The sequence below is a fragment of the Erpetoichthys calabaricus genome, chromosome 15 (assembly GCF_900747795.2).
Source record: "Erpetoichthys calabaricus chromosome 15, fErpCal1.3, whole genome shotgun sequence".
In the NCBI taxonomy this organism is placed as follows: domain Eukaryota; kingdom Metazoa; phylum Chordata; class Cladistia; order Polypteriformes; family Polypteridae; genus Erpetoichthys; species Erpetoichthys calabaricus.
The window spans coordinates 95,295,861-95,322,299 of record NC_041408.2 but is presented as its reverse complement, the minus strand read 5'-3'; the positions used below and the strand labels follow the sequence as shown (position 1 = coordinate 95,322,299).

Here is a 26,439-nt window from a genome sequence, read left to right as displayed (position 1 = left end):
TTCTTCTTTGAGCATACGAGCTGCCTTTGTTATGTGCCTTGTGCTTTGTGGTCCCCCCCAAGAGGTGCCAGGAGCTGCCCTCTGCCATGTAAATCTGGAGGGTCTTCCCCATTTCCTTGTGTTGTGCTCTTTGATATTTCTGGAGTTTTTCGTGACTTCATCTTTGGATTCTTTACTGGGACTTTGTTCAGCTTGGATGGCCTTCTTGTTTTAGGCAGCGCCATTTTGTGCTCCATGGACCTTCATTGATGTTGAAGAGCACTTTGTGACATTCAACTTTTAATTTAGGAAGATTCTGCAGAGGCTCTTTGTGTGTCTAGCCAGGGTTTTGGATGGGATTTCCCCCTCTAGTTAACATTTTTGGACTCCAAGTCATGACACTGCCACACTAGGGTGGGGCGGGATGAGTGAGTGACAGCAGACTGGGGGGGGGGGGGGGTAGGTATCTGAGTGATCACAGGCTAGGCGGGGTTAGAGGTGTGAGTGGCAACAGGCTGGGTGGCACCTACCCATCCAGCAAGAAAGGAGAGGACATCCATAAGGAAAGACAGCAGAGACTTTCACCGAGTCACACCCGGGCCCAGGTCACCTGACTGAGTGACATCCTGCTGCCGCAGGGCTAGACGTTTGATTGACAGCAGACAGGCTGCTGTGCTTGGGTAGACTGGGCAGGGCTTGGTGCTTGATTGACAGCTGGCTGGGCGGGGCCGAGAGCAGGAGTGACGAGTTCAGACAGTGCTGGGCATTTCCTCGGCTCTGTTGTCCATCACGGTCACCCTGTTCCGCTCTAACAACGGGAAAGCTTCTGTCAAGCAGAGCCGTAAGATGCCAGAGGGTGGCAGCAGCAGCAATAGAGGGTTCATAAAGCGGGCACTAATACGATGTCAGCATTTCATTCTCAGCTCAGAGGACGTCAATTCAGCGGCGCAGGGGTCTTTGTGTTGCTCAGTCATTTGACTTTTTAATGAGCCGTCGTCCTCGTTTGGGTTGCCCTTCTGGTCCTGGCATCTGTGCTGGCCAGTGGTCACATGACGACTTCTTTGGTCAGACATTTTGTCTTCAAGTGAATCCAAGTCACGATGAGGCTGACCGAGGACATCAGGATTGAGGCCTTAAAAGACCCCTGGCAGGAACAGCAGGCTGTTACAACACTCCCACCGTCCACTAGAGGGCAGGACTTCAGGGTCCTGCAGAGGCTGCTGGTGTCTCCCTGGAAACGGAGGATTGGAGTGCCGCCCAACTGGTGTAGCCGTTTAAGGGCATTATGGGATACCTGGAATATCTCTTGAGAGCGGAACAGAGCATTATGGGACACTTGACATTCCTAGTGAACACTTCCCATAATGCCCTGTAAGGCAGTCACATGAGCTCGGAGACGGCAGGAGGACACGAGGAGACGTCCAGGCGGCAGGTGGGGGTCTGTTCCTGGTTCTGTGTCTGGAGGGGCTTCAGCTTTGTGACTTTGTTTCATGCCGTGTGCCCCCGTCACCTTCAAGCTGCTAACTCCTAGTGGGACTGTCCCACTGTCTTCTTGTCACTGATATATCTAGTGGCAGATGGGGGGCCTCCCACACCCTGGACCCCTTTTTAAAGTTGGGCTCAGCGCTCATTTCACAGATTCAAGACCCCCTCAATGCACCAAAGCAGCTCTTCAGACTGCTGTGGTCCTTCCTCCTCCTCCTCCTCCTCTGCTCCTGTCACCACCTGGCTGGGTGCAGGTGGTGGGCCTCCTGTCCATGGTGGACCCAGGAAGCCCCTCCTAGTCCTCCTCATGTCATTTTGTATTCTGTTGGCGCCCCCATTTTATGGAGCAGTTGCCTGTGAATTGCTAAAGAGGCCCACCTGAAGTACGTGGCACATGACGTCACCGTCACATAGGGGTCAGCGCCGTGTGCTTCCTGATTATCTGAGGACAAAAGGATTTGGGGAGCGGAATTTGAATTAGGGCAGTGACCTCCGACATGGACATGGTGGGCTGTGGTTTGGGCTTTCTGACTTCATGGTGAGGGTCCCGTCTGTCCTCCTGGTCCCTCACTGCTGCCATTGCAGGACTCTGGGCTGTGAGTCGCCCCCTACGGGCCACACTATGTGGGTATAAACACACAAAGTGACCAACACCCATCTAGAGGGGGTCAGAGAGCTGTGGGTCACTGGGTGGGTCGCACGCTAAGGTCAAGACCATCCTGAAAGCCCACAGGCGTTTGTGCACCTCAAATAACAATAATAATGTATTGAATTAATATTGCGCCTTTCTCAGGGTTTGGTGGTCTGCACGTGGGGGGGGGGGGAGATGTGAAATAATCAAGCCCACCCTGGCGCCCGCTGGCCGATCGTGACGTCGGCCTGACGTCTCAATGAAGGACTCCGAGTGTTCAGCAGGGTGAGGACTTCAGGAGCCGCTGGTGGGTGTTTTTGATGGACCCCCCGTCTCCCTGACCTTATGAACAAATCCTGTTTGGTGAGAAACCCGAATCGATGGAGAAGCGCAACACTTGACAGTCCTAATCTTGGCGTGACACCTGCATCTTCAACTAAATGTCAGCGGAGAAAATCCGTGCTTTTGAAATCAATTTGTTTAATCCGGGGGGCCGCAGCAGACGTTTGGTGGGACGCTCGAAGTTCTTCTTTCAATTCCCGTCTTTGTGTTTTCTGGTCAGGGGATTTCGTGCCAATTTCAGACAGATGATCCTCTTTGATGTTTCACAAACTCAGCTTCGGCCCCCCGGACTGTGACGAGCTTCAGAGGGACAGAACAAAAGGCCAAGGGAGAGGGGAGGCCACGAAACCCCTGGCTGTTTGGCAGAGCAGGCCTTGTGATGGTCACAGCTCAGTTTAGGGGGCCAAGAAGAGGAAGCGAAGACCAAGGTTGTGGTGGCGCCCGGGCACAGGCACAACAGCAGAGAACAGAAGGGGGTGCCGCACCGCCAGGACCCTTTGGATTTGTATTTTTTGTACCGCACTGAATGACTGCATGATTGTGACCCCGGGGTCCCCCAGCACAGATGTTTTCTGAGGTCCACGTTGTAGCATAGCAAACTGAAAAAAAGGGCTTGGGGGTCCTTGGAGGGACAAACGCGCCTTTGAATAAAGGAAGGATTATAAAATGCTGGTGACACAAGCAGTGACAATGAGGCCTTCCTCCTGGTCGCTAGGGGTGAGCGTCATGTCACATAAGTCGAAGTGTGTGACTGAGGAAAGTCCCTAAAAAGGGACATGTGGACACGGTGGTCTCCCCCAAAGGCCTCAGTCACACTCCTGTGTTTCTCTGCAGCTTTCTAACGCTGGTCACCCGTAGCCCACCGGTCAGAGCCGTTCGGCAAAAACGTTCTGCGCCTGAGCGCCCCCTGGTGGACATCACTGGGCTTCTCTGCAGGGGGTCTGGGGTGCCGTTACTTAGCAACTGCCCTCCCGTTTTCTTGATGCCCCGCCCAAAAATGACAATTCGTTCACCACATGTGGCTCTGTAGATGCTGGCATGATGCCGGCGTGTCACACACTGCCCTCTCCACCTGACGTGACCGCCACGCCACGCCACACCTCGTTTGTCCATGTGCCACTCGTGCCCACTGGGCTTTTCTCTCCACCTCCTCAGCATCTTCTGTCTTCACGCGACTTGGCAGCCCCTTCACACGCTTCGTCTTCAAAGCCCCTTAAAGTTGGTGGCTGGCGCTCTGCCGGCGCTCGTCTTCGTTATTTGCTACTTGCCGCACTTCAATGGTGTCGTCACTCGGCTTTCTGTGAAGTGACGCTCCTCGGCCGCATTGTTTCTGTGTGTGATTTGCAGCTCTCCCTAATTGTGTCGGTTTTAACAATCGCTCTGTTTTTACTCGTTAGACTTCGGACCCCCGACCCTCCCACATCACACACACACACACACACACACACACAATCCCTCCTGATCCTTTAGAGACGCCCGATCTTCTCGTGACGCGACAGTTGTTGTCACAGTTGGCAGCCCCCCCCATGTATTGCACCTTTTGGTGGGGGTCCACAGCTGACCTGGGGCGGGTGGGCCTGCTGTGGAAATTCAACAAGGCCTGAGCAGTTAGATGGAGGCCTGTGGCCCGCACCCTCAAAAAGGCCTAAGGCCTAAAATCATAAACACTGAGGAACACAAAGGACACAAAGGACACAGAGGACACAAAGGACACAAAGGACACAAAGGACACAGAGGACACAAAGGACACAAAGGACACAAAGGACACAGAGGACACAAAGGACACAAAGGACACAGAGGACACAAAGGACACAAAGGACACAGAGGACACGGCAGACAAGCAAACAAAACCTTCAGATTTCACTTAATGCGTGAAACGAAATAAAGAAAAATTGGGAGCAATTCATAGTCGCTCTCATCTTCTATTATTGATAAACTTTTCTAGAATGCGTGTCCCCAAGTGTTACGTCACGTTTGTGACGCTGTCACCTGAGAAGACGCTGGGCCTTGCTTCCTGGGGCATCAGGGGTCCCACTAGTCCTCTCTGAGCATCTCGCTGCTTCTCTATTGATGATGTTTGGGGTTTTTCTACCCCCAGAGTTTAACATTACAGGTTCTCTGGAGCCCTGAACGCGCCACATGCCACAGCACATGAGTGACACACTCGCGCCAGTCATCGGCGCCCGCTATTCCTGCTGGTGATGGTCACTGAAAAGCACAACCATACAGGAAACTGCAGAAGGAATCATGGGAGGTTTAGCTGTCAATATCACTTGTCTTGGAGCGCCTCCTGTAGAAATGGCAGGTTCAGTCGGATCTGACCAGCCGTCTAGAAAGTCGTGGGGGGCAACACGGAAACTGAAAACAACACGAGCCGAGTGGGGGGCTGAAAACTGAGATGTTGAAGGACTTAAAGAGACCCAAAGAAACGGACAACATGGAAAGTCAAAAAAACCGCAAAGCCCAACCCTGCAGTGCCTACCATAAACTCAGCAGAGAAGGTGGGCTTCAGGTGTTCACACTCTTCACATCCTCACTGAGCGAGACCCCACGCTGCTCTGCCAGGTATGTTGAGCAATTGGCAGGCCACAAGGGCACCGAAAAACGAGCCAGGAGAAGCCATAACTGGGCCAAGACCACCCATCATGCAACTAAACCAGATATATAAGCACCCACCCAAGAAAAGAACACGTGATTAATGTATTCACGCTAAACCAGTGTGAACGGGGGCACCGAGTCCAGCAGCCACCGCTGACCACCGTGAAAGTCAATGTGAGGGTGAAGAAGAAGGCTGTGACACTGGGGGGCGCTACATTAACACGACTCATCTTCTCTTTGCAGTGGTCTTTGGACAGTTTGCCTATTTTCAGACTGCGCTCAATGATGTCGTGGAGCTGTTTGATGGAGCGAATCAAAACTCGAGGCTTCTCAGCTCACTGGCGGGATCTCACACAGGTGAGCCGCCATCTTGAATAGGAGTCCCTGAGGAGTCTGATTGGCTGATTGATTGATTGATTGATCCATGCAAGCTTCCTTGATGGTGCCTGGTTGACCAATACCTTATCTATCTATCTATCTATCTATCTATCTATCTATCTATCTATCTATCTATCTATCTATCTATCTATCTATCTATCTATCTATCTATCTATCTATCTATCTATCTATCTATCTATCTATCTATCATATGGTGCCTTTCATGGCTCTCTATTGTTTCATGGTGTCTTTTTGTCCATTGTGCGTATCACGCCTATCTAAGCTCTTTTATTGTGCCGTTCACATCTGTGTGGTCTCTTTATCTCCTATATAGCGCCTTCCCTTCACCCATCTGTCACTGACAATGACACTCCAATAATCTCAGACTCCTGACCACAGGTGCGGACCACGAGACCACCGGATTCGTTTTCAGGTCTTCTGGAGTTCCTCATTTCTGCTTAACGGCTTTCATTCCCTTTGTCATTGCCTGTGTAGGGTGACGTGACCTGTGACCCCAGTGGTCCGTTAACGTCCGGACTGCAGGTGGTCTAACTGCCATTTCTTTTGCAGGGGAGACTCTGCCTTTAGCCACCTCCAACCAAATCCTGATCAGGTTCAGTGCCAAGAGTGGCGCATCGGCGCGAGGCTTCCACTTCGTCTACCAGGGTGAGTGTTTTTGGGGTCTTCAGAGCCCGCGCAGAATGCTGGCTTGTGCGTTGATGGACACCTAGTGGAACTCAAGGGACGTGCATGTAACCAATCAGTCAGTCTGGGAAGTGACACAAGCGGGTGCAGCAGAATCCTCAACAGCACCTTAAAAGGACCTTCATGTGGTGGTGGGACAACTCAGCTCACCCAGTGAGAGTTGGGGGGTGGGGGGCTGGTGGGTCTCCTTTCATTGGTCAAACCCGTGCTAATAAAAGGACATCTGAAGGCCACTGGTGTGTTTGGATGGCATTTGTGTGCCCCATGAGTAGCCAACAGGGGGTGCCAATACTCGCCCAGGCCTGCAGAATCTGTGAATGTCAGCACTGGGGGTCCTGTTGTTAGGACAGCAGATGGCACATTCTGGAGGGCACCTGAGCTTTGCTGGTGTCTTTTTTTGTTTGCCATTTCTGTTTTTTTTCTCTTTTTTCCTCCTTTAAGCTGCAGTTACCAGCTCTGTGCAGCAGGTGGCGCTTGACTGTTTCACTGGTTGCTGCATTTAAGGCACCGTGTTCTTTACCTTGGCAGTGCCAGTGGCCTTAATGATGGCACTTTACTGTGCAAGACCAAAGCGTCTTTTGCCCTTTTTAATGCTCACTTCCTTCTTGTGTCTTCACAGCCGTCCCCCGGACCAGTGACACGCAGTGCAGCTCGGTGCCCGAGCCCCGGTACGGCCGGCGCATCGGCTCTGAGTTCTCGGCGGGCTCGGTGGTGCGCTTCGAATGCAGTCCCGGCTACCTACTGCAAGGCTCACGGGCCATCAGGTGTCACGCCGTTCCCAATGCACTGGCCCAGTGGAACGACTCCATGCCATCTTGTGTGGGTGAGTATGCCTGGAGTGTCCTCAGTTAGATTCTCCCCCCCAGAGGATTGTGGGTAGGCCACCCTCTGCCCTGCACGCACTCTGGTTTGCTGGGTGGCATCACAGACGCCCATTCAGCCCCTTGCTTGCCCACAGGAGTCCCAGGTGAGGTGGTGGTGATGACCCCCCAATGAATGGCGAGCTGCTCGTTCCCGCCTGCCCCCCCCCCTCCCGTCCCCCCGACTGATTTGGGTCGGTTCACGATTTGCTGCTCGCCGTTGCTAATCTCGTTAAGGCTCAATTCATGTCCAGTTAAACTTTATTACGGTAATTACACGTTGAAATAATCAGCCACCGGGTTCGCTTTCCTGCGAGCGCCTATGCCAGCTATGCCAGCTGCATTTGCTTTCCGTCCGCGCATATTAAGGAAGCTCTTTCCGCTAATTACTCCGTTATTGTGGGATTAGAAGCGGCCCGACGTGCTCCAAATCTCCTCAAGTCCACGGCGCGGGTATTTCGAGGTAGGCGAGGGTGAGCCTGCTGGCAGAGCCATGAATAACCAATGGGGGCACCCAAGGGCTGTCCAGGCACTGGGGCTCCTGTTAGTAGGACTGGAGGTGCCCAGGCACTAGGGGGCAGCGTGGAGTCTCAGTTGTCCTGTGCTTTCATTTCTGGTTGGCCTAATTCTGCTCTCGCCGTGTGCCACCCACTGGCCATGTGCAGTGGCTCTGAGTGACAGCGTGGGCCCCCTGGGTTCATGGACAGGCCACTTGCTAGCAATGGAGCTGCTGGCCTCCTCAGAGCCCACCGTCTGGGCCTTCCTGCTTTCTGCACTTGGTTTGGTGTGTGGGTGCCAGCTGATGCTCCTCACACAGGTGGCAGGCAGTCGTCCCCGCTGTCCTCGACCAAACATACAGCCATGAAGACATACGGAGGACCACCAAGAGAGAGCACCACCCACTGGTCACCGAGTGGCCAATGTGCTTCTAGGTGACACAAGTGCGCTCTTGATGTGAATGGGTGGTGTCAGAGGCGGAGTTTGGGGGCGTGGTCAACAGTCACATCGAGGATGGCATCTCAGTTGTGTGGTCACCCCTTCGACTCAGGGCGCTGTGTGCCAGCACTCACTGAAAGGTGCTATATACCAACTCTTTTTTGTGCCACATTTGTGTTAACCAGTCTTTCCCTTGTGAGCTTCCATGGCAACTCAGTTTATTAATTTGTGCCACCATAGTGTCACAAGGGTTTACTGAGGACTTGACGGTGACATCTTCTCCATGTTATCTCCATTAAGAGTTGGTCAGGTGACCCAAGTGAAGAGCCAATGACTGGGCAGCACTGAGGTGCCTTCCTTCAAGGGCGGCCATTTGTGGAGGGGTGGGGTCAAGGGCGGGGTTTGGGCGTGGCCATTACTCCTGCCAGCCACAGCCTTATTCAGCAGGGCACTTTGCTAGGTTCGGGTTTGCTGCCATTTTCTCTCAGGACCCTCAATGGTGACCCCTTATTAAAATATTTCAGAAAGAATTGGGGTACCACACGTGGACCTTCTAAATGGCACAGGCAGCCAACAATGATGTCACTTCCTTCAATGACACTCACTTCCTGTCTAGTAGGGAGGGGTGGAGTTTAGGATGATTTAGTGGGCGTGGCCACGAGGCCACCATCTTGCTCATTTCCTGCTGATCTGATAGGTGGGTGGCGGGCAAGTGGCTGTGCAGCCCTCATATCCTTCCCTGGCGTGCCCTTTAAATCAGACATTTTACAGAAGGCGGGCACCACTGATGTGCCACCCCACTTGTTTTATTGGTCATGCTCTTTTTCAGTGCCACCTAACTGCCAATGTGACTGGTATGTGTGCAGTTTGGCGGAGTCTGGTGGCTCAATGGTGAGCTCTGGGTGGCTGAGCGCCCGTCTGCCCTGTGCCCCTGTGGCTCTTCTCATGGCACTCAGTGAGGTGTCCTGTCCTTAGAGAGCTGCCCTTTAAAATGGGCAGTGTGGCCCCCTAGTGGTTACAGAGTGGCAGCTGCTGTGCCACCTGTCACCTTCCATGTGACCAGCAGAGCTGACGCCCAGCTGAACAAAGGGCTGGAGCTCCTGTTGTTGTGCCACCCTGCTGATGTTTAAGCTGGTACCCCTTTACATCTCTACCAGATGCCAAGACCCTGATTCATTTGTTGGTTTGTCTTCTGTGTTTTTAAATTTAACCAAAATGAAGGAGCAAAGCCACCAATGTCACTCGCTTGTCCTCTCTCCTTTGTTGACTTGCAGTGCCCTGCAGTGGGAATCTCACGGAGAGGAGGGGCACCATCTTGTCCCCGGGGTACCCTGAGCCCTATGGGAACAGCTTGAACTGCATGTGGAAGATCACCGTAAATGAGGGAGCGGGCATCCAGGTAAGGGGGGGGGGGCACAGGGGATACAGGGGAGTAGAGGTGGAAAGGAGAGAAAACACTGGGAATGATGGGATAATATGGCAAAGGGGGAGGGGCAGATAAATAAGGGCATGTGGACATGAGGTCAGCCTGGTGACAAATAAAAGGGACATCTGGACATGAGGTGACAAGACCTGAAATGAGCAGGAAGAGAGATGATGAGAAATCAAAACTGACCTACGAGTAGCAAAGGCGCCATATAACACCCCATGGCGGGGGCATGCTGCCCTACATTGATGAAAAAGAACTGATGAGAAAGGCGCTATATAACAGACATGGGGGGGCACTGGAGGAGAGACAGAAAAGAAAAATACCATTTAATAAATAAACCGACGCACAGGAAAGGCGCTATATAACAGACATGGGGGCACTGGAGGAGAGACAGAGATAGACAGCCATGAAAGGCGCTATATAACAAATGAATAGGGATAAGAAAACAGATAGGGAGATTCTAAATAGACAAATATGAAAGGCGCTATATAACAATAGACAGGTAGGTAGACGGAGGTGAAAGACATTGGGAAAGTGGCACGTGGCTGGCAGGCAGGCAGACAGACAGACAGACAGACAGACAGACAGACAGACAGACAGACAGACAAACAAAAAGGTGCTATATTACAGGCTGAGTGAAATATCATAGATAGATAGGAGACACCACATGGTCAATAGAGAGAGGGACGTGACAGGCACCATATAGCAGACAGGAGAGACACAATAGAGGAGCAGTACGCTGTAGATAGACAGATAGACAGACGTGACAGGCGCTATATGACCAATCGGTAAATATGAAGAGGGATGTGAAAGGCGCTATATAACAGACAGACAGTATTGTGAAGTACGCCATCTAATAAGTGTAACGGATCTGAAAGGCGCCACATTATAGGTGACCCAAAGTGCCAGGCGCTCTCTTATTAACAGACGGGTTTTTTCAGGCTGTTTCCATGTTTGGGGGCTGCTGATCCTCAGTGGTCCGCCATGCAGTGCCATCTTTCTTTCTTTCTTTCTTTCTTTCTTTCTTTCTTTCTTTCTTTTTCCCTGCCCTCAGAGTCTCACCCGTACCTTTCCCATTTTTCCCAGATCCAGGTTATTAGCTTTGCCACTGAACACAACTGGGATTCCTTGGAGATTTATGACGGTGGGGACTTGACAGCGCCCAAGCTTGGCAGCTTCTCGGGTAGGCTCCCATTTGTGCCCCCCTTCTTTCTTTCTTTCTTGATCGCCACGTCTGACTCTCGTTTCTTTCACGTATGCGGATGGCTGGCATTTGATGAACGTTCGTCCTTCTGCCTGAGCAGGCTGAGGTTGGCTGGAGTTCACTGCTCACTTGTGTTAGGAGGTCCGCTCGCTCACCCACTCACTTGGCATCAGCTGTGGGCTCGATGGTGCGAGTCAAGCTGGCATTTCCTTTTCATCACCACTGTCCTTCTGTTTTGTGTGCCATCCTTCACACAGCATTGTACCCTGTGGGTTTAGTACTGAGGGGCACAACAGTTTGTGCCCACTGACCTTCTTGTCACAAAGTGCCCCCCATTAGGCCCTTTGCCTGTTAGCTTTACATCAGGATTCCATAGAAAATGGCAATAAAACCCAGGAGAACGCTGGGAGAACTGGACAAAGAAGGCTGGCAGTTGTGCCAGTGCCAAGCGCTGCGTGTCCCCTAACGTCACACTGAGCCACTCCTGCCTGCAGCGTTGACTAATCGTTGGCAGCTGCTGCCCCCCGCTGACTTTCAGATAGGAATAATAGCTACCGAGGGCAGCATCTGCCATCATTTAGGGGCTTCTTTTCTTAAACCTATCAGTGCCACCGGAGTTCGTAGCCCACCTCAAAGTCAACTTGTCTGTGAAACTCCTAAGACTTTGACAGATCATCTGTGATTTGATTGAGTGACCACACCAAAGGCTGGCATTGCCATGGAGGGCCCACTCATGAGCCACCGGGTCTCCACGGGGTCTGACACACTGCACCCACCTGTCCTGAAGGAGCTGACAAAGTGGAATCAAAGCAGGTGGGCACAATCAACAATGGTGTTAATGGAGGAGTCAGAGCAGTCCGGATGTGGGCACACCATACGAGCAGAACCACTGTACCTCAGGAAGTGCAGCATTTCTAATAAAAAAGTAAGAATGAGTATCCTGGGTGGCACACTGGCAGAGATGCTACCTTACAACAAGGAGACCAGGGGTCCAAGTGCCAGGTGCTCTCTGCATGTTCCCCCCATGTTCAGGTCGGTCTCCTCCAACAGTCCAACGACATGCGGGTCAGCGGGATGGGCACTGCAAAATCGGCCTCCTGTCCAGGTGTCATTCCTGCCTTGTGCCTGTTGACTGTTGGCACAGGCTGCAGCTGCCCTGCCCCAGATAAACAGCTTTGGAAGATCTCATTGTACTCCTGTTGTCCCTGTGTGCCAGTGCCAGCATCTCTATTTGGCACCACTTGTCTCTTTCTGTATCTGTGTGAGTGCCACTCTGACCTCGATGCCTGCCCTCATGACTTCTGACTTCTCTTTCAGGGACGACGGCGCCTGCCCTGCTGAACAGCACCTCCAATCAGCTGTGCCTTCACTTCCACTCGGATATCAGCGTGTCGGCCGCTGGCTTCTACCTCGAGTACAAGAGTGAGTAAGGCATCAGTGTGCCAGCGGGTGGGGTGGGCCACCAAAGGGCATCGCTGCCAAGTCTCAGGTGACTGGACACTCATCAGAGTTCAGATGGACAAGGGCCACTTTTAAGGGTTATTGAATGTGGCATGGTGGTGGGCACCTGGTGGTGGGCATGAGGGTGTGGAAATCACAAAATCATGCCAAGTTACAGAGTGATCAGGTAGTGGCCAAATGGAGAATACCAGGATGCCCACATTGTGGTGCCCATCCATGAGTCTAAAATTCAGAATCTCCAAGTAGAGACGTTGGCATCAAATGCAGCCCTAGTGGCACAGAAGCTGACCTGATGCCAGCTGGTGCCACTCATTTGATGTGGGTGTACGGAGGTCACTTTTGGACACTGGCCTTGTCGTTTCAGCATTGTGTCACATGCTGCTGATGTCACGTGTCACTTTGTTCCTTTCATCCCTCATTGGTCCCTTTTACTGTGGTGTGGGTGGAGCCCCGGGGGCGGGGCGTGCTGACGTCATCACTCTGGCTCCGCCCCCGGCTCAGGGTGTGGTTGTGACTTTTGTGTTTCTTGCTTTGTTTCTCGTCCCCCCCCCCGATTGAATCTTCAGGTTTGTGGATTTTAACTTTTTGACTTTCTGAACGTTTTGCTCGTTTTCTTTTTATTTTTAAAGGTTTTTTGTTTGCCCTGAAGGTTTATGGTGGTCCTTCCTCATGTCGGGACTTTTCTTGTTGTTTTGCCAGCTCGTCTTGTTTGGGGTCTGCTAGGCCGGACCCCTGTTAGTTAGCCTGGGCAGGCTGTTTAAGCTGTGGCCCCACCTTTAAGGGGTCCTTTGTGCTTTGTTCGGACCCCTAATCACATTAAACTCCTCCACCTTGTTATGAATTGGAGGCCGCATGAGGTGAGGTGGGCTAAAACCGGCGGGTTTGGGACAGAAGCCTTCCTGGGCTGCCCAGCAGATTCTGACCTGAACTCAGCCAGGCCCCCCCTAAAGCCACCCGCTGGCTTCAACTGGAGTGGGCACACACATGGCAGCTGGCAAAAAACAACAAGAAATATATGAAAACATGGAGGGGGGGACCGTAAACCCCAGGCGTGTATCAAATGGACTTCCGAACGATTCTCTCCAATAAGCAGAAAGTCCAAAGACAAGTTCAGCAGGGTGAGCAGAGACCCTCAAAAGGCGAAGCACAGCAAACAAATCCCCAAAAACTCAAAGACAATAAACAGCAAAGCCCACAGGAGATGAAGGACCTCCGACTCGTGGGGGGTGGGGGGGGGGGTATGGGGCGGGGCTCCGGAGTGTGACATCAGGATGGCCCCGCCCCCAGGGGAAGTGTTAACATCCCTTAGGAGAGTAAAGACAAGTGACCGGTGGTCTCCTCGGCCTCTAAACCCCCCAAATCGAGGCTCAGATGACCACCCTGAAGTCCGTCCCCGTGTTTGTTGTGCCCGTCGTTTTTTTTCTGCGTTTCATTTGGCGTGTTGTGCGATTCGCCGTCTTTGGTGCTTCTTTACACTTTGACTCTTTATTCTCGTCTTCTCATTCTGTTCATTTTCTCACCTGGAGGCCCAGCAGCCATGTTGTTTATGGTTGCTAAGCGACCCGCTGGCACTACGCCTGTTTATTTCTTTCTTTCTTTTTTTTTTTTTTGCCCACAATTTGGATTCTTGAATCAGAAGTTTGATTTGCTGAGCTGTTCCACTTAAGAAAATTTATTTTGACAACGGGAGTCGCCATCTTGGTCTGGCTGTTGTTAGGGGGTGGAGTCATGGGGGTCATGTCATGGGTTCAAAGTTCAGCCCTCAGGGTGCTGTGCCATCCGAGTTGGCAGAGTGAAGGGGGCTTCTCTTTCTCTGCTTCCTTCTGATTGTCTTCTCTTGTTTCTCGACTTGGACCTTTGGCTCACATCTCATCTCCCCCCCTTGTTTACGTCTCTTCTCCTGCGTCTCATAAAATCATCCTGACGATTAGAAACAAAGAAATGAATAACACGCAAAATCAAGAGCAAGGTGAAGTGGGCACTTCTAGATCATCCTCGGGACCCCAGTGGACCCTTGATACGAGTGAAGGAAGAAAAGAAAAGCGTGGCAGGTGGTCTCCTTCAGATGGGCTCCACAAAAGCAGCCGCCGTCCTTCTCCTCAGCGTGTCCTTCACCAACGTTTCTGTGCCCGTTTGACTGACATGATGAATGGATGCGGCCAGCGGGCTCCGTAGACACAAAAGGACTTCACTCTTCAGTCAGGGACTCCGCAGATGTTCGCGTCTCCAGAAGCTCGTTTGTCACTCGCTTTGTCACTCGGATGTTGGTGGTGGCAGCTGAATGTTTTCTGAGGGCCCAAATTTGTTTTACTAGAAATGCAAATGGGACTACTTATTGTTTAATTCATTCATTCGTTCATTAGTTTGTTAGTTATTTAGTTAATTAATTAATCAATCAAGTAATTAATTGATTAATTTGTTTGCTTGTTTATTTATTTTGGCCGTTATCAGAACATGCATTTCTGGATTTCCCCCCGTTGAGAGTTCCTGTTGTTTAAATCAATGTGACACTCTGGGCCTTGACCTCCCACTTCTCTCTTATGAAAGTCTAACCCAAATAAAAGCCCCCCAGCCCACCAGTTCACCTCATGTCTCCTAAATGACATCAAGCTGAGCTCTGGAGGTCCCCAAAGTCCCCCAGTCTACCCCTCTGCCTGCTCATTTGTTCCACATGTCTGTGCCCTCTTCGGATGAAGACCAAGTCTCCAACGTCTGTGTGTCTTTGACAAGTGTGTGTGTCTGGGAAGGACGTCACCAGTGCTTTTGACTCAGCACTTCGCTCAGGTCGCCTCCTCTGCACCTTCAGCACCTTCAGCCTCCCCTGGTCACTTGCTCTCCATGGCGGCCTGTCTGTCGCTGTCCATGGTGCTGATGTCAGACTCACTGCTTTTTGTCAGCTGCTCTGTCTGTTTTGTAACATGGAGACACAAACACACACAGTTCTGCAAGGTGAGGCCTCGCTAGTGTGTGACCTACGGCAACATAAGCACAAGCTCCATTACAGCCAGGAGTGTTCAGATGTTTCAGCCAAGGCCCACTGGACTCAGTGCTCCCGCCATTTTGAACACCTCGTCCGCCGCGTCTTCTCTTCATTTCCGAACTGAACGGCTCAGCTGCTCTCCGTGGTGCTGAATCGCCCCAGCCGCTCGTCTCTCGCTGTCCGTGGTGCTGAATCGGCCCAGCCGCTCGTCTCTCGCTGTCCGTGGTGCTGAATTGGCCCAGCCGCTCGTCTCTCGCTGTCCATGGTGCTGATGTCAGCCTCGCTGCTTTTCTCTCTTCTTTCTCCGGCGCTGCTTCATCTTTTTTGTGATATGGGAGCCCAAAGTGCACGCAGCCCTCCAGGTGAGAGCTCACTGGTGTGTCATACAGCTGAGGTATAAACTCCACCATAGCGGCTCCCCTGGATCCACCATACTGATTCCTTTCATAATTTCAAACACTCCTTTTAATTTCGATGTCCCTTTCAGCCATCGCTCCTCAGCTGCTGTCCATGGTCCTCAATCAGCCCCGCCGCCCTTCACTTCCTCCATTACTTTCTCTCGCTCTGCTCTGTCATTTTTGTGAAATGGAAACCAAAACTGCACCCAGTACTCCAGAAGAGGCCCCGTGAGTGTCTTCTACAGCTGAAGTATGACATCCTCTGAGGGGCGCTATATAAGCTAACATCCTTTGTGCCTTTTTAAAGGTTTCTGTTGGCTATCTGCATGCAGACGGTGATGAGTCCACTGTGACTCCCTGGTCCCTCACATAAGGAGCACACCTTCGATGTTCAGACCTGCCTTACATTTACTTACATTCAACTCCCTTATCCACAATCCTGTATTTCTGTCCGAGTCCTTCTGTGATGACTCAGCTGATCCCACATTATCTGTCATCCCTCATTGGTCTTGTCCAGCTTGTTTTTATATATTTTAAAATTCCTAATGGATATTAAAGAGCTCAGTGGCCCAGCACTGACCCCTGGTGGCCACTACGTCTAACACCACCTCATTGTGTTCAGTCTCCTGTCCTCATCACTTTCCATTTGTGTTGTGGAGTCTTGACCTTCTGCTTTTACTGTCTTTTCAAAACGCACGTCAATAATCTCACAGACGTCTCCTTCATGGTGCTGAGGGAAGCTCACCGAGTTTGTTCCAACTTCAGTTCAGAGAAAACACGGAAATATTTAGGACTTTCTGTGAACTCAGTGAATCAATGGGGTTTAAAATGGTGGGATGGCCTCTGAAGTGGTCTTTACAGCTCTGCCAAAAAGTGACCTGAGCTGTGAGGTAGCCGGGCTAACCACTGTGTCACTGCGCCTTCCTGAGGTGACCATCTACTCCGAGTCCTTCTTCTGAGTCAGCATCTGCTGAGCTGCCATCTCATTGACCCACATAGCCTGTAACAGAAGGGATCAGTGCTCTATAACTGGGGGGTCTCCCTGTCAGTGTCCCTGTCACTGCCTGATCCGTGTGACACACGAGGAGCACGACAGGCTTATGCTGGCAGTGAAGACTCATAAAGGTCTCAATATGCTCAGCTGACGGACCCCTCAGATGAACACGCCACGTGTTTCTTATCCTTTAAGTTCCATGTGAGGTGCAAACTCAGCTGGACCCATCAGGCCTTTGTGAAGCGGATCGGGCAGTGGCATAAATGTGCACATCAGAGGCACACGATCCCCTCGTCTAAACCCACGCCTGATGCTGACCCACGAGGGGCCGTCGTTTCCTTAATTTAAAGCCAACCGGCTGAGCCTTCCTTCAGTCCGCTTGATCTCCTTTATTGCACCACTGCATGACATCTCGTAGCCTTGGGGTCTCACCGAGGGGCTTGGCATCCCTGAACGAGTCTCAGGTGCATTTCCTTACCTGACCTGGTGTGACAGTGTGGTGACCGGTGAGACCCTCCATGGAAGGCCTCTCTCAGTATCTGTTTTCATGGAGCAGTGCCTTGGTGGTCCCCATGAGCCCCCATGTCTTCACCCCAGCAGCCCTGCACCTTGATGTCCAAATCAAAGACCAACACTTGCTTGAGTGAGTGAGTCGAGGCCACTTGGTTCCTTGGGCCACCTGCCGCGCCCGTCTTCCTGAGTCCTGAGTGACCAGCTGGTCCCAGCGGAGCAGCTGAGTGGGGCGCCCCTCACTGGTGGATGTGTGGCACGATGGCGGTGATGGCTCCTCGTATTAAGCCTTCACTTACTGTCGAGCTTCAGAAGCCCCTCTGACCGGCGATCATGCATATTTATGTCAGACGTCGGCCTCTTCTGTGCTCCCCTGTGCCACGCGGCAGGAGCTGAAGGCGGTGGGCCATCAAACGGACGTCCAGTCTTTTAAAAATCTATAAATCCACAACTGTGACAGTAAGCCGAAAAGCTCCGGGCGATGAAGGAGCCTTGTGGAGCTCACAAGATGAAGAGGCCTGTCGTGTCGACGCCGAGTTCATCCTGAAAGTGGCGACTCGGGCTGAGTGCTAATGAGGTGGGCAGCGGGGGGGTGAGAGTGAGGGCAGAAAGGCGCTATAAAGGAGGAGGAAACTCGACTGTATGCACTGAAACCTGAAGGAATCGCGTCACCAAGGGGGAAAGGCGCTATATAACATGGCATGTGAGCCCCCCATGGCAGAGAGGGCTGCTGTATCTTATGAAGGTGGAGGTACAGAGAACTGAGTGAGGGAGGGCGCTATATAGGATGGAGCTCTGGGGACAGAGATGTGACATTGGCACAGTGACATGAAAATGAAGGACAAGAAAGTCTAGGAGCCGAACTATGAAAGCCACCGCACATCAGGAAGGAGGAGGCGCTCTACATATATAATGAGGGGGAGCTTTGGGGATGTGGGGTCCGGCTCCTTTCCACCGGGGGTCTTCAGCCACATCAGCAGGCTATTTTAGTCATCTCAGTCACAGGCCCTTCCTCTGTCATCACATGAGCATGTCAGTGATGTACACAGTGGTGGTGGCAGCAGCCCAGCGGTGTCCCCTGTATGCGATTCCTACTGAATGGTTGGCCCCATGACAGCTGCACTGGCGGACCCTCAGCCGTTCACCTCACGCTTGTGCTCGACTCAAGATGGATGCCTCCTGGCAGGGTGGGGGTCTCCTTTCCAGCTTCAGCACAGCCAGAATGAGGGGCACTGAGAGCCCAAACCTCAGCAGGACCCACCAGAGTAGGCCTGCTGCGCCCCCACTTTTGGGACGATTGGGACACTTGATGGAGTCGTCTTGCTGAGTCCCTGTCATGAGATACTCACCAAACAGCTCTGAGGGGCTCAGGTGTGGGTGGGGGGGGGGGGGGCTGGGGGGGTTCAAAGATGAAATGCCTGACTCTCCCTAAAAGGTTGGGATCACTCTGGCGCCCCCTGCTGGCCACGCTAACCTCCTGTGTCTTCTTCTTGTTGTCTAGCTGTGGGGCTCACCACCTGTCCTGAGCCTTTGGTGCCCAGCAATGGAGTCAAGTCCGGCGACCGCTACATGGTGAACGACGTGGTGTCCTTCAGCTGCGAGCCGGGATACGTGTTACAGGTAAGACGTGGGGTGACGGCCTCATGGGAGTCCGAGGGGAGACCACTTAGTCCATCAAGGCCTCCCTGGGAGAGTGGTGGGCCCTGGGGGCTTCACCAGGTCATCCACAGAGCAGTGCTGCATTGTGCCATCACCACACGACACTGCCAAGATGTGCAGAGACCGTCATGTCTGCCATCTGAGGTCTGAGGAGCTTTATGAGGGTCAGTTACAAAGTGGGCCTTCTATGCACTGTCATTTTCATGATCCTGGTTACTGGGGGTCCTGTGTTCTCAGGGGTCTCGTGTCATCCAGGTTTTGTGGACCTCTAAGGGGACTTTGATTTGTGTCACTTGAGTTTTGCCCCTCACTTTGATTTCTGGCTTCGCTTGATGGCAGAGGGGCTTCATTTCCATGTTGTTTTGTTTTTTTTTTCTCCATTAAATTCTTGTTTGTCCGTTTTTTGACCCGTCTTACCTCTGATGCCAGCTGAATGTACTTTCCCTGGTGACTCCTGTGTGGGTGACACGGGTGGTGGCACTGCCGGGCTCCAGAAACTCAAGAAACGCAGTGCCGCAAACTCAGGAGTCCTGCTGAGGCTCAGCAGAAAAGAAAACCTGGCGACAAGAGAGAGGAAACCAGCAAACCCCTGGCCCATGTGACGTGCTCATTTACATTTAGAGGTTTGTTTAACAAAAGGGGCACAAAAACTGATTTGTTACCCAAAGCAAATCCTGAACCTTAAGAGCAGCGACGGGCCCTCAAATGCTCCAAAGAGGGGGGGAGTGGCAAGTCACAGGTGGTACCTACGGCAACGAAGCGGCCAATCATGGACTGCTCTTTACGGCTGCAGTGTCAGGTGGCCCCGCCCCCTCTGCTGAGCATATTGGTCATGTGACCAGAAGGACAAAACAAAACAAGCTAAATAAAACCAAAACGATGTGAAGACAAGAGAAAAGGGGCTCATTGTTAATAAAACAGGGGGGTCCGAGGGGACGTGGACTGTGAAGATGCAAGGTGCTGCTTCAGTTTTCATGGGCTGTGAATTAACGAAAGATCTGAAGGTGGCGCTCCGAGGAAGCTCACCCATTAGCGATAAAGTTAACGCAGATGTAGTGGGGGGCTCCGACACTTGGGACCCCCACATGGCTGCCTGCTGGTCTGCTGACAGGATGGCCTTCCCCACATGCCAAGACCTTGTGAGATGGCATTTATGGGAGACCCTTTGGACCGATGTCCTCGTGGCACAAGCTGCACAAGTGGCTGTCACCTGTCCAAGTGCCACAGGCAGACAGACAGATGGGTGGGACACCAAACTTCTCTTGTGTGGGTCTGATGTGCAGTGCCACCCGTCCCGCCACTTATTGTAACTCCTCCTCTTTTCCAGGGCCACTCCCACATCTCCTGTATGCCTGGAACGGTTCGGCGCTGGAATTACCCGCCTCCTCTCTGCATCGGTAGGACAACTCGGCCGGTGGTCTGCTTTGCTGTGCTTTGCCTGCTTGTGTTTGCTTCCGCTCAGCGTAGGTAGACCTCAGTTATATTTTGTCGTCACGCTGACACGAGAGACAAGTGACGGCCCGTGGCATCACCAGCACACCCAGAAGATGACACCTTTATGATTCTGAGCTTGGCGGCCTCTCTGGAAGCTCACAGCTCCGCACATCAGAGGTCTCGTGCAGGTCATGTGGAGGCCCCGCCCCCTAGGTGCGACAGGTAGGGCACATGACCCAAGGGACAAATAACAAAACATTCATCAGGAAAACAAAAGAGATAAGTAGACAAGAGGCCCTAAATGCGAGGCAGGACCCTAGGTGCCCAATCAGGTGGTCCTGCCTCCCTAGGCGCCACATGCAGGAGCAAAGCCAATCAAAGTAAGCTAAGTCAGGGCCTTCCAGAGCAGCCCCCCATTTCTCCCACCCTCTCGTCCTCTGAGCTGTCACCACTCAGGTCAGACAGGATGAAGTCACGTGGATGCCAAGTTGGCACTGTGTGTCGTCGGTGCCCACCTGTGACGTCCCGCCAGTTGCACATTTGCTTTTGCTTGCTGTGCTTTGAACCGGTGGTCACCTCGGCTCCTGATGATTTCACATTCGCTCCCTGCTTTTGTTTTCTCTTACAGCGAAGTGCGGTGGCACCCTGGTGAGTGTCAGCGGAGTCATCCTCAGCCCTGGATTTCCCGGGAATTACCCCAGCAACCTGGACTGCACATGGAGGATCCTGCTGCCCATAGGCTACGGTAGGCCTGGGCCTCGCTGTTGGGTGTTTAGGCCTGCACTGCCCACATGTGGGGGGGGGGGGGGTGAATGCTCACAGCCAACGTGCTGCAGATGACTGCGAGGCGCTATATGAACACCGGGTGGAGCTGCTGCAAGTCGATATGTCATCACAATGGAGCTGGAGCTTCTCACCTGAAGTTCTGCCACTCAGAGCCCACCTACGGCAGGTTCTCAAGGGGGGCACATCTTTGTTTTCTCTACAAACATCAATAATGACAGACCACCTAAAGCAACTCTGATGAGTCAAACTTCAAAACTAACAAAGATGTCACCAAATGGAGTTCACCGTTGACTTTCTCTTGAAGTTGTAACCTTCTTCAAGTGGTCACATAACCCCTCTCCGTTGGAGATTCAAGATTGCTGATAGCTAATGAGTGTGTCCCTTGACTCAAGCATTAGACACGTTAAACACCTTTGGGTGGTCCCCCCTGACACACACACACACACAGAGTGAAGTAATGCGTCTCTCTCTTCTCCTCAGGTGCTCACATTCAGTTCCTGAACTTCTCCTCTGAAGCCAACCACGACTTCCTGGAAATCCGCAATGGGCCACACCCCAGCAGCTCTGTGATTGGTCAGTTCAGTGGCTCCGACCTGCCCCCCTCCTTACTGAGTACAACCCACGAAACGGTGATCCACTTTTACAGCGACCACTCGGAGAACAGACAGGGGTTCAAGCTGATCTATCAAGGTAAGTCAGGACCTCCCGACTCACCCGTCCGTGTCACACCTGAGAGAGTCGGCACCTCTCCTGACGTCACCAAAGCAGGGCACTCAGCCAAAGAAGACACACGCAGACATGTGCGTTGATGTCCTCTGCTTGGGGCACTCAGTCACTCCAGCTGGTAGGACCTCATGGCCTTGAAGTGATGTTTGGGAGCATGGAGGGGCAATAGCTGGGAGTCTCTGCATTGACTCCAAGTTTGTCCACACTGTGGCCCTGAGAGACCCCGAGTCCATCTGCTGGAGAGCACCTTGGGATGGCACTGCAGTCAGGTGGATCAGCCACGGTGAGATGAAGTGACCGCAGCCAACCAGCTGCCCACTGCATCCCCCCCAGCGGTCCTACCACATCAAACCACAAACAGAAGAATTCCACTGAACTCCTGAGGGTCTTCCTGCGAACAAGCGACGGACCACCAGGGTGACCTTGCGGGTCAGGGTGGCCCCTTGTGGTCATCACTCGTCTCCACTTTGTGGGGTCTCCTAAGGCAGCAGCTCTTCACCTTTTCAGGGGTGTCAGGCTTTGTCTACCTCAGCAACACGAGTGAAATGGCAGACCACCAGTCCGTAACTGGGGGACTACGAAGCATTCATTTGATTTTACTGCTGTGGGGCTTTGACCTGGCGGAGGTTGGGGGGGGGCGGGGGGCAGCAGGGCCCCCCAGAGGCTACTCGCTTGATTGACATCTCGAGTTTTTCGTTTTTATCGAGTGCCTTACTCCCTTATTACCATGTGGATGTTGCTGAGACCCCACAGCTTAAGGTCCGCAATATAAGGGGGTGCAGGAGCTCGTTTAGGGAAGAAGGAGCAGACCTTCAGAGGTGGTCTTCTCACGTGACGCTCATTCTTTGTCTTTTATTCTCAGCCTATGAGCTACAGAACTGTCCGGACCCCAATCCCTTCCCCAACGGTTACGTCGTCAACTCGGACTTCAACGTGGGCCAGTCCATCTCGTTTGAGTGCTACCCGGGGTATGTGCTGCTCGGGCACCCGGTCCTCACGTGCCAACACGGCGTCAACCGCAAGTGGAATCATCCTGTGCCCAAATGTGAAGGTGAGTGTGGGCAGAGAGAGGTGAAGCACTGACAGGTGTGAAAGGCGCCATATAACAGACGGCTAGACAGGTGAAAGGCGCTATATGATAAACAGATAGACCAGAGTTGCCCCTTCTTTGGTTCTGTGACCACTGACAGGCTCAGGCCCGGTCCTCACCCAGAATGCCCATTTACCCACCCAGTGCCCGTCTTTCTTTTCTGGTGTTTGTGTACCCTCTTTGTGCAACTCCTGGCCTGGGGGGATCTCTCCTCACTCCTTCTCTCATCTCCCTCTCCTCCTCTTCCTCCTCCTCTCTCCTCAGCGCCCTGTGGATTTAACATCTCTGCCCGCAACGGCACCATCTACTCGCCGGGATTTCCTAACGAGTACCCCAACTCCAAGGACTGCACCTGGCAGATCAGCGTACCCCACGGTCACGGGGTTTACATCAACTTCACGCTGCTGCAGACCGAGCCGGTCAACGACTACATCGCCGTGTGGTAAGGCCAATGGGGGCGCGGGGGGCACTGGACCCCAGCGCCCACCATCTTAGATCACAGCAGGTCCTTCACACTCTGGTGTTGAATTCAGGAGACTCCAACATTGAAACGGGGAGGGGGGTGTGGGGGGCTCAAAGCTGGCCGGGACCTCCACCAGCCTGTCACCCCAAACTGGCCAGCCCCCCATCTGAGAGCAAAAAATGAGGACCCCCAAATGAGCAGCCAGAAGGCAAAAGCAAAATGAAAGAAAGGAAGAAGCAAAACTCTCCGCAAGCCCAACACAAACCCAATGACCCGCTGCTGAGGCCCCCTCGATAGCCAGAGGGTGGTCCCAGCAGCATGGCCCCGCCTCCTGGCGTACCACCCACAAATCCCTCTGTTAAATTATGTAAACATGCAAACAGTCGAAATGAGCAAACACATAAAAACAAGTCAGGGAAACACCTTGGTGATCCACTACGATGGGTCATGACCCCTGGGGACACACCCCTAGCAACGGGGCACCGCATCCTAGCAACCGCACCCCAAATTGGAGCTGCCTGCTAGAAGAACCAAATGGCTTTGCAAAATATTTCCAAATGGCAATAAATCAAATGTGAGCAAAAAGAAAACGCAACAATAATTTAACAAAACACAGGGGGGACTCTCAATACAAAAGACAGAAAATCAAAGACAAAGCAGTCGTGGAGTTCAGAGAATACGAAAGCACCCGTGAATGTCATCCTATCTGCACTCCGCCACGTCACCACCAGTGCGGCCATTTTGTTACACCGTTGCTAGGATGTGACAGTTGGTTTCTAGGGGGTGTGGCCACAAATCGACCGTTCCAGAATTATGTTGAGCTTTTTTCTTTTTACCCCTCTGCTCTCGTGTCGATTTTCCTTTGTGACTTTGGTGTCACAATCTGTCATCCCTACTGGCCCCGGTGGTCTACCATGCATACCACCTGATGGCAGGACACCTGCTTGGACTTGTGGAAGACACTGGAAGGTGAGGACGGAGCAGAGGTGGACATTAAACGACTGACCGTCAGGACCCAAAAACGGTGAGGGTCAAAGACAAAAGTCGAGGGGCCGCAGAGCCAAACCAAACAACGATTTGCTCGTGGTCACTCCTGGGACGCTCATCTCGGGTAAACTGATTGTAGCGACTCCTACCAAAGGCCGAAGGCCAAGTCAAAAATCAGAAGAGACCTGAGCAGTTACTGGAGGTCTGACAAAGAGGGTTTGCCATCCGTAAACTCGGACGGCCTCCTCATGGCCTTGTGAATCCCTCGTGTCATTAGCCAGTCGCGAGAAGCCAAAATGACGGTAAGAAAAGCGGATGAAATACGTTAGCAAACTCAAAGAGGAGACTTCGCACCAGAAGAAGAATCGGGTGCCGCCCGGACCCCCCAGTGAATAGAAGACCTGGTCGAAAGGCGCTATAATTCGAACACCTGACTCCTTCGGGACAATATAGCCGCACCGATGACATAGAGCACTTCCAAAAATTCTGAGTGCGATTGTCATGGCAACGAGCAATGCTAACAACGGAATATGGGGGGGCATCCCATAATAAACAAAACAAAGCTGCAGTAAAATGCAGATTATTTGTCCCTTCTCAGGCAAAGACAGTGAAACGTCCCCAAATAGACATAAACGTCACATCACGGTGATTGGGACAACTGAAAAGTTCAAAAACAACGATAAAGGTGACAATCTGAGGGTGACCCACGATGGGACCCCAGGCTCCTAGGGGTCTTTGCCCACTCGGATGTTTGACTGCCTTCTCTCCTTTGATTCAAGGGATGGCCCGGACCAGACGTACCCACAGCTGGGGGTCTTCAGCGGGAACACGGCCCTGGAGACGGCGTACAGCTCCTCCAATCAGGTGCTCATCAAGTTCCACAGCGACTTTTCGACAGGTGGGCTCTTCGTCCTTAATTTTCACGGTGAGTACCTGCTGGGACCGCTGAGCTTCACAGAGTCCACTGGACTCGGAGCTGCAGCTGTTGGGGATGTCCGTCAAGACTCCGCGGACCTTTGGCGTCTGTTGCATGCCTTAGCTTGTTGTGAAAGGCGCTATATGCACCCTCGCCACTCATCTTCCTCTTCTTCTTTGTTTTAGCTTATCGTCTTAAAAAGTGTCAGGCGCCAGCAGCCGTCCCGCAGGCTGACATCTTCGCCGAGGACGATGACTATGAAATCGGTCAGTTTCTGGTTGAGTGTGTGGTGGAGCCCACCAGGGTGGTGACGCTCTGCCTGGTGGTCTTTCGAGCCCTGCTGCCATTTTGGGTGTTTCTCCTCTCCTTCTCTTGTCCCACATTCTGTTTGTTTTTTCCTCTCCATTCGAGAAGCACTTGCTGTCCGTTTTCGATCTTCTGGACCCCCCCGTCCCCCTCATGCCTTTCCTGGTTTGTTTCAATTCAGGGGACGTGGTGAAGTATCAGTGCCATCCAGGGTTTACTCTAGTGGGTACCGACCAGATCACATGCCAGCTGGGCTCACATTTACAGTTTGAAGGGCTGGCACCATCTTGTGAAGGTAAGCGTCCAGCATGAAGACACCAAGCGGGCAGAGCTGGCAGATGTTGGGCAGTTGTGGGGCACCCTGGCTCGGCACCATTCAGGGGCTCAGCTGTCCTTGTCCTCTTTGTTCCAGCTCAGTGTCCCGCCAATGAAGTCCGCATGGAGTCCTCCGGCGTCATCCTCAGCCCCAACTACCCGGGTGCCTACCTGAACTCTCAGACCTGCTCCTGGACGGTGAGGGTACAGCCGGGGCACAACGTCTCCGTTTACGTGGAGATGTTCCAAAGCGAGAAGCAGTTTGACGAGCTGGAGATCTTTGATGGTGAGTCGGGTGAGGGTTGGGGGCTTCATGGAGACGGGCGGTGAAGGAGCCTGACGTCCGTTTGTCCCGCAGGTCCCTCCGGCCAAAGCCCGCTGTTGGTTGCCCTGAGCGGAAATCACACGGCGCAACTGAACTTCACCAGCAAGACCAACCAGCTGTTCCTGCGGTGGTCCACAGACCACGCGACCAGCAAGAAAGGCTTCAAGATCCGCTATTCTGGTGAGCGTCCCTCTCTAAACTGGTAACGCGTTTAGTCCAAGGCGAGATCCAAGGGTCAGACATGTGGAAGTGCCATGCTGGTGTGCGGGCGGGTCACGGACATTTGGGCAAAGCGGACTGAAAGGCTCATTCCTGATTGGTGCCCCACATTTAGACCCTGTGCCGGTAACACCTGTTAGCCCCCAGCATGCTGTCTGACAGGTCAAAGCTGGTGACGACCCAGCAGGACCCTCGCTACGTCACGGTGCCCATGACGGACATTGAGCGCTCAGACGAGGTTTGCGTTTTCAGCCTTCGCTTCGTCACAGTGGCATCTGCTCGATTCCCATGGCTCCTTTGTTTGCTTGGCAGTCTTCCCCACC

The 26,439-nt window shown here is 52.7% G+C and overlaps 1 protein-coding gene across 1 annotated transcript in view; it reads left to right on the top strand.

Moving 5' to 3' along the window:
- The window catches only part of LOC114665777 (CUB and sushi domain-containing protein 1-like), a 299,098-nt gene that overhangs the window by 228,347 nt on the left and 44,312 nt on the right, over positions 1 to 26,439 (top strand). Inside the window, exons 32-48 of the mRNA XM_051919387.1 lie at positions 5,279 to 5,392; positions 5,984 to 6,079; positions 6,738 to 6,941; positions 9,189 to 9,313; positions 10,430 to 10,526; positions 11,865 to 11,969; positions 18,392 to 18,510; positions 19,877 to 19,946; positions 20,612 to 20,728; positions 21,250 to 21,459; positions 22,358 to 22,546; positions 22,850 to 23,027; positions 24,815 to 24,960; positions 25,137 to 25,217; positions 25,439 to 25,552; positions 25,670 to 25,858; positions 25,931 to 26,077. Coding sequence (XP_051775347.1) covers positions 5,279 to 5,392; positions 5,984 to 6,079; positions 6,738 to 6,941; positions 9,189 to 9,313; positions 10,430 to 10,526; positions 11,865 to 11,969; positions 18,392 to 18,510; positions 19,877 to 19,946; positions 20,612 to 20,728; positions 21,250 to 21,459; positions 22,358 to 22,546; positions 22,850 to 23,027; positions 24,815 to 24,960; positions 25,137 to 25,217; positions 25,439 to 25,552; positions 25,670 to 25,858; positions 25,931 to 26,077 — 2,301 coding nt within the window. The remainder of the gene's footprint in view (positions 1 to 5,278; positions 5,393 to 5,983; positions 6,080 to 6,737; positions 6,942 to 9,188; positions 9,314 to 10,429; positions 10,527 to 11,864; positions 11,970 to 18,391; positions 18,511 to 19,876; positions 19,947 to 20,611; positions 20,729 to 21,249; positions 21,460 to 22,357; positions 22,547 to 22,849; positions 23,028 to 24,814; positions 24,961 to 25,136; positions 25,218 to 25,438; positions 25,553 to 25,669; positions 25,859 to 25,930; positions 26,078 to 26,439) is intronic.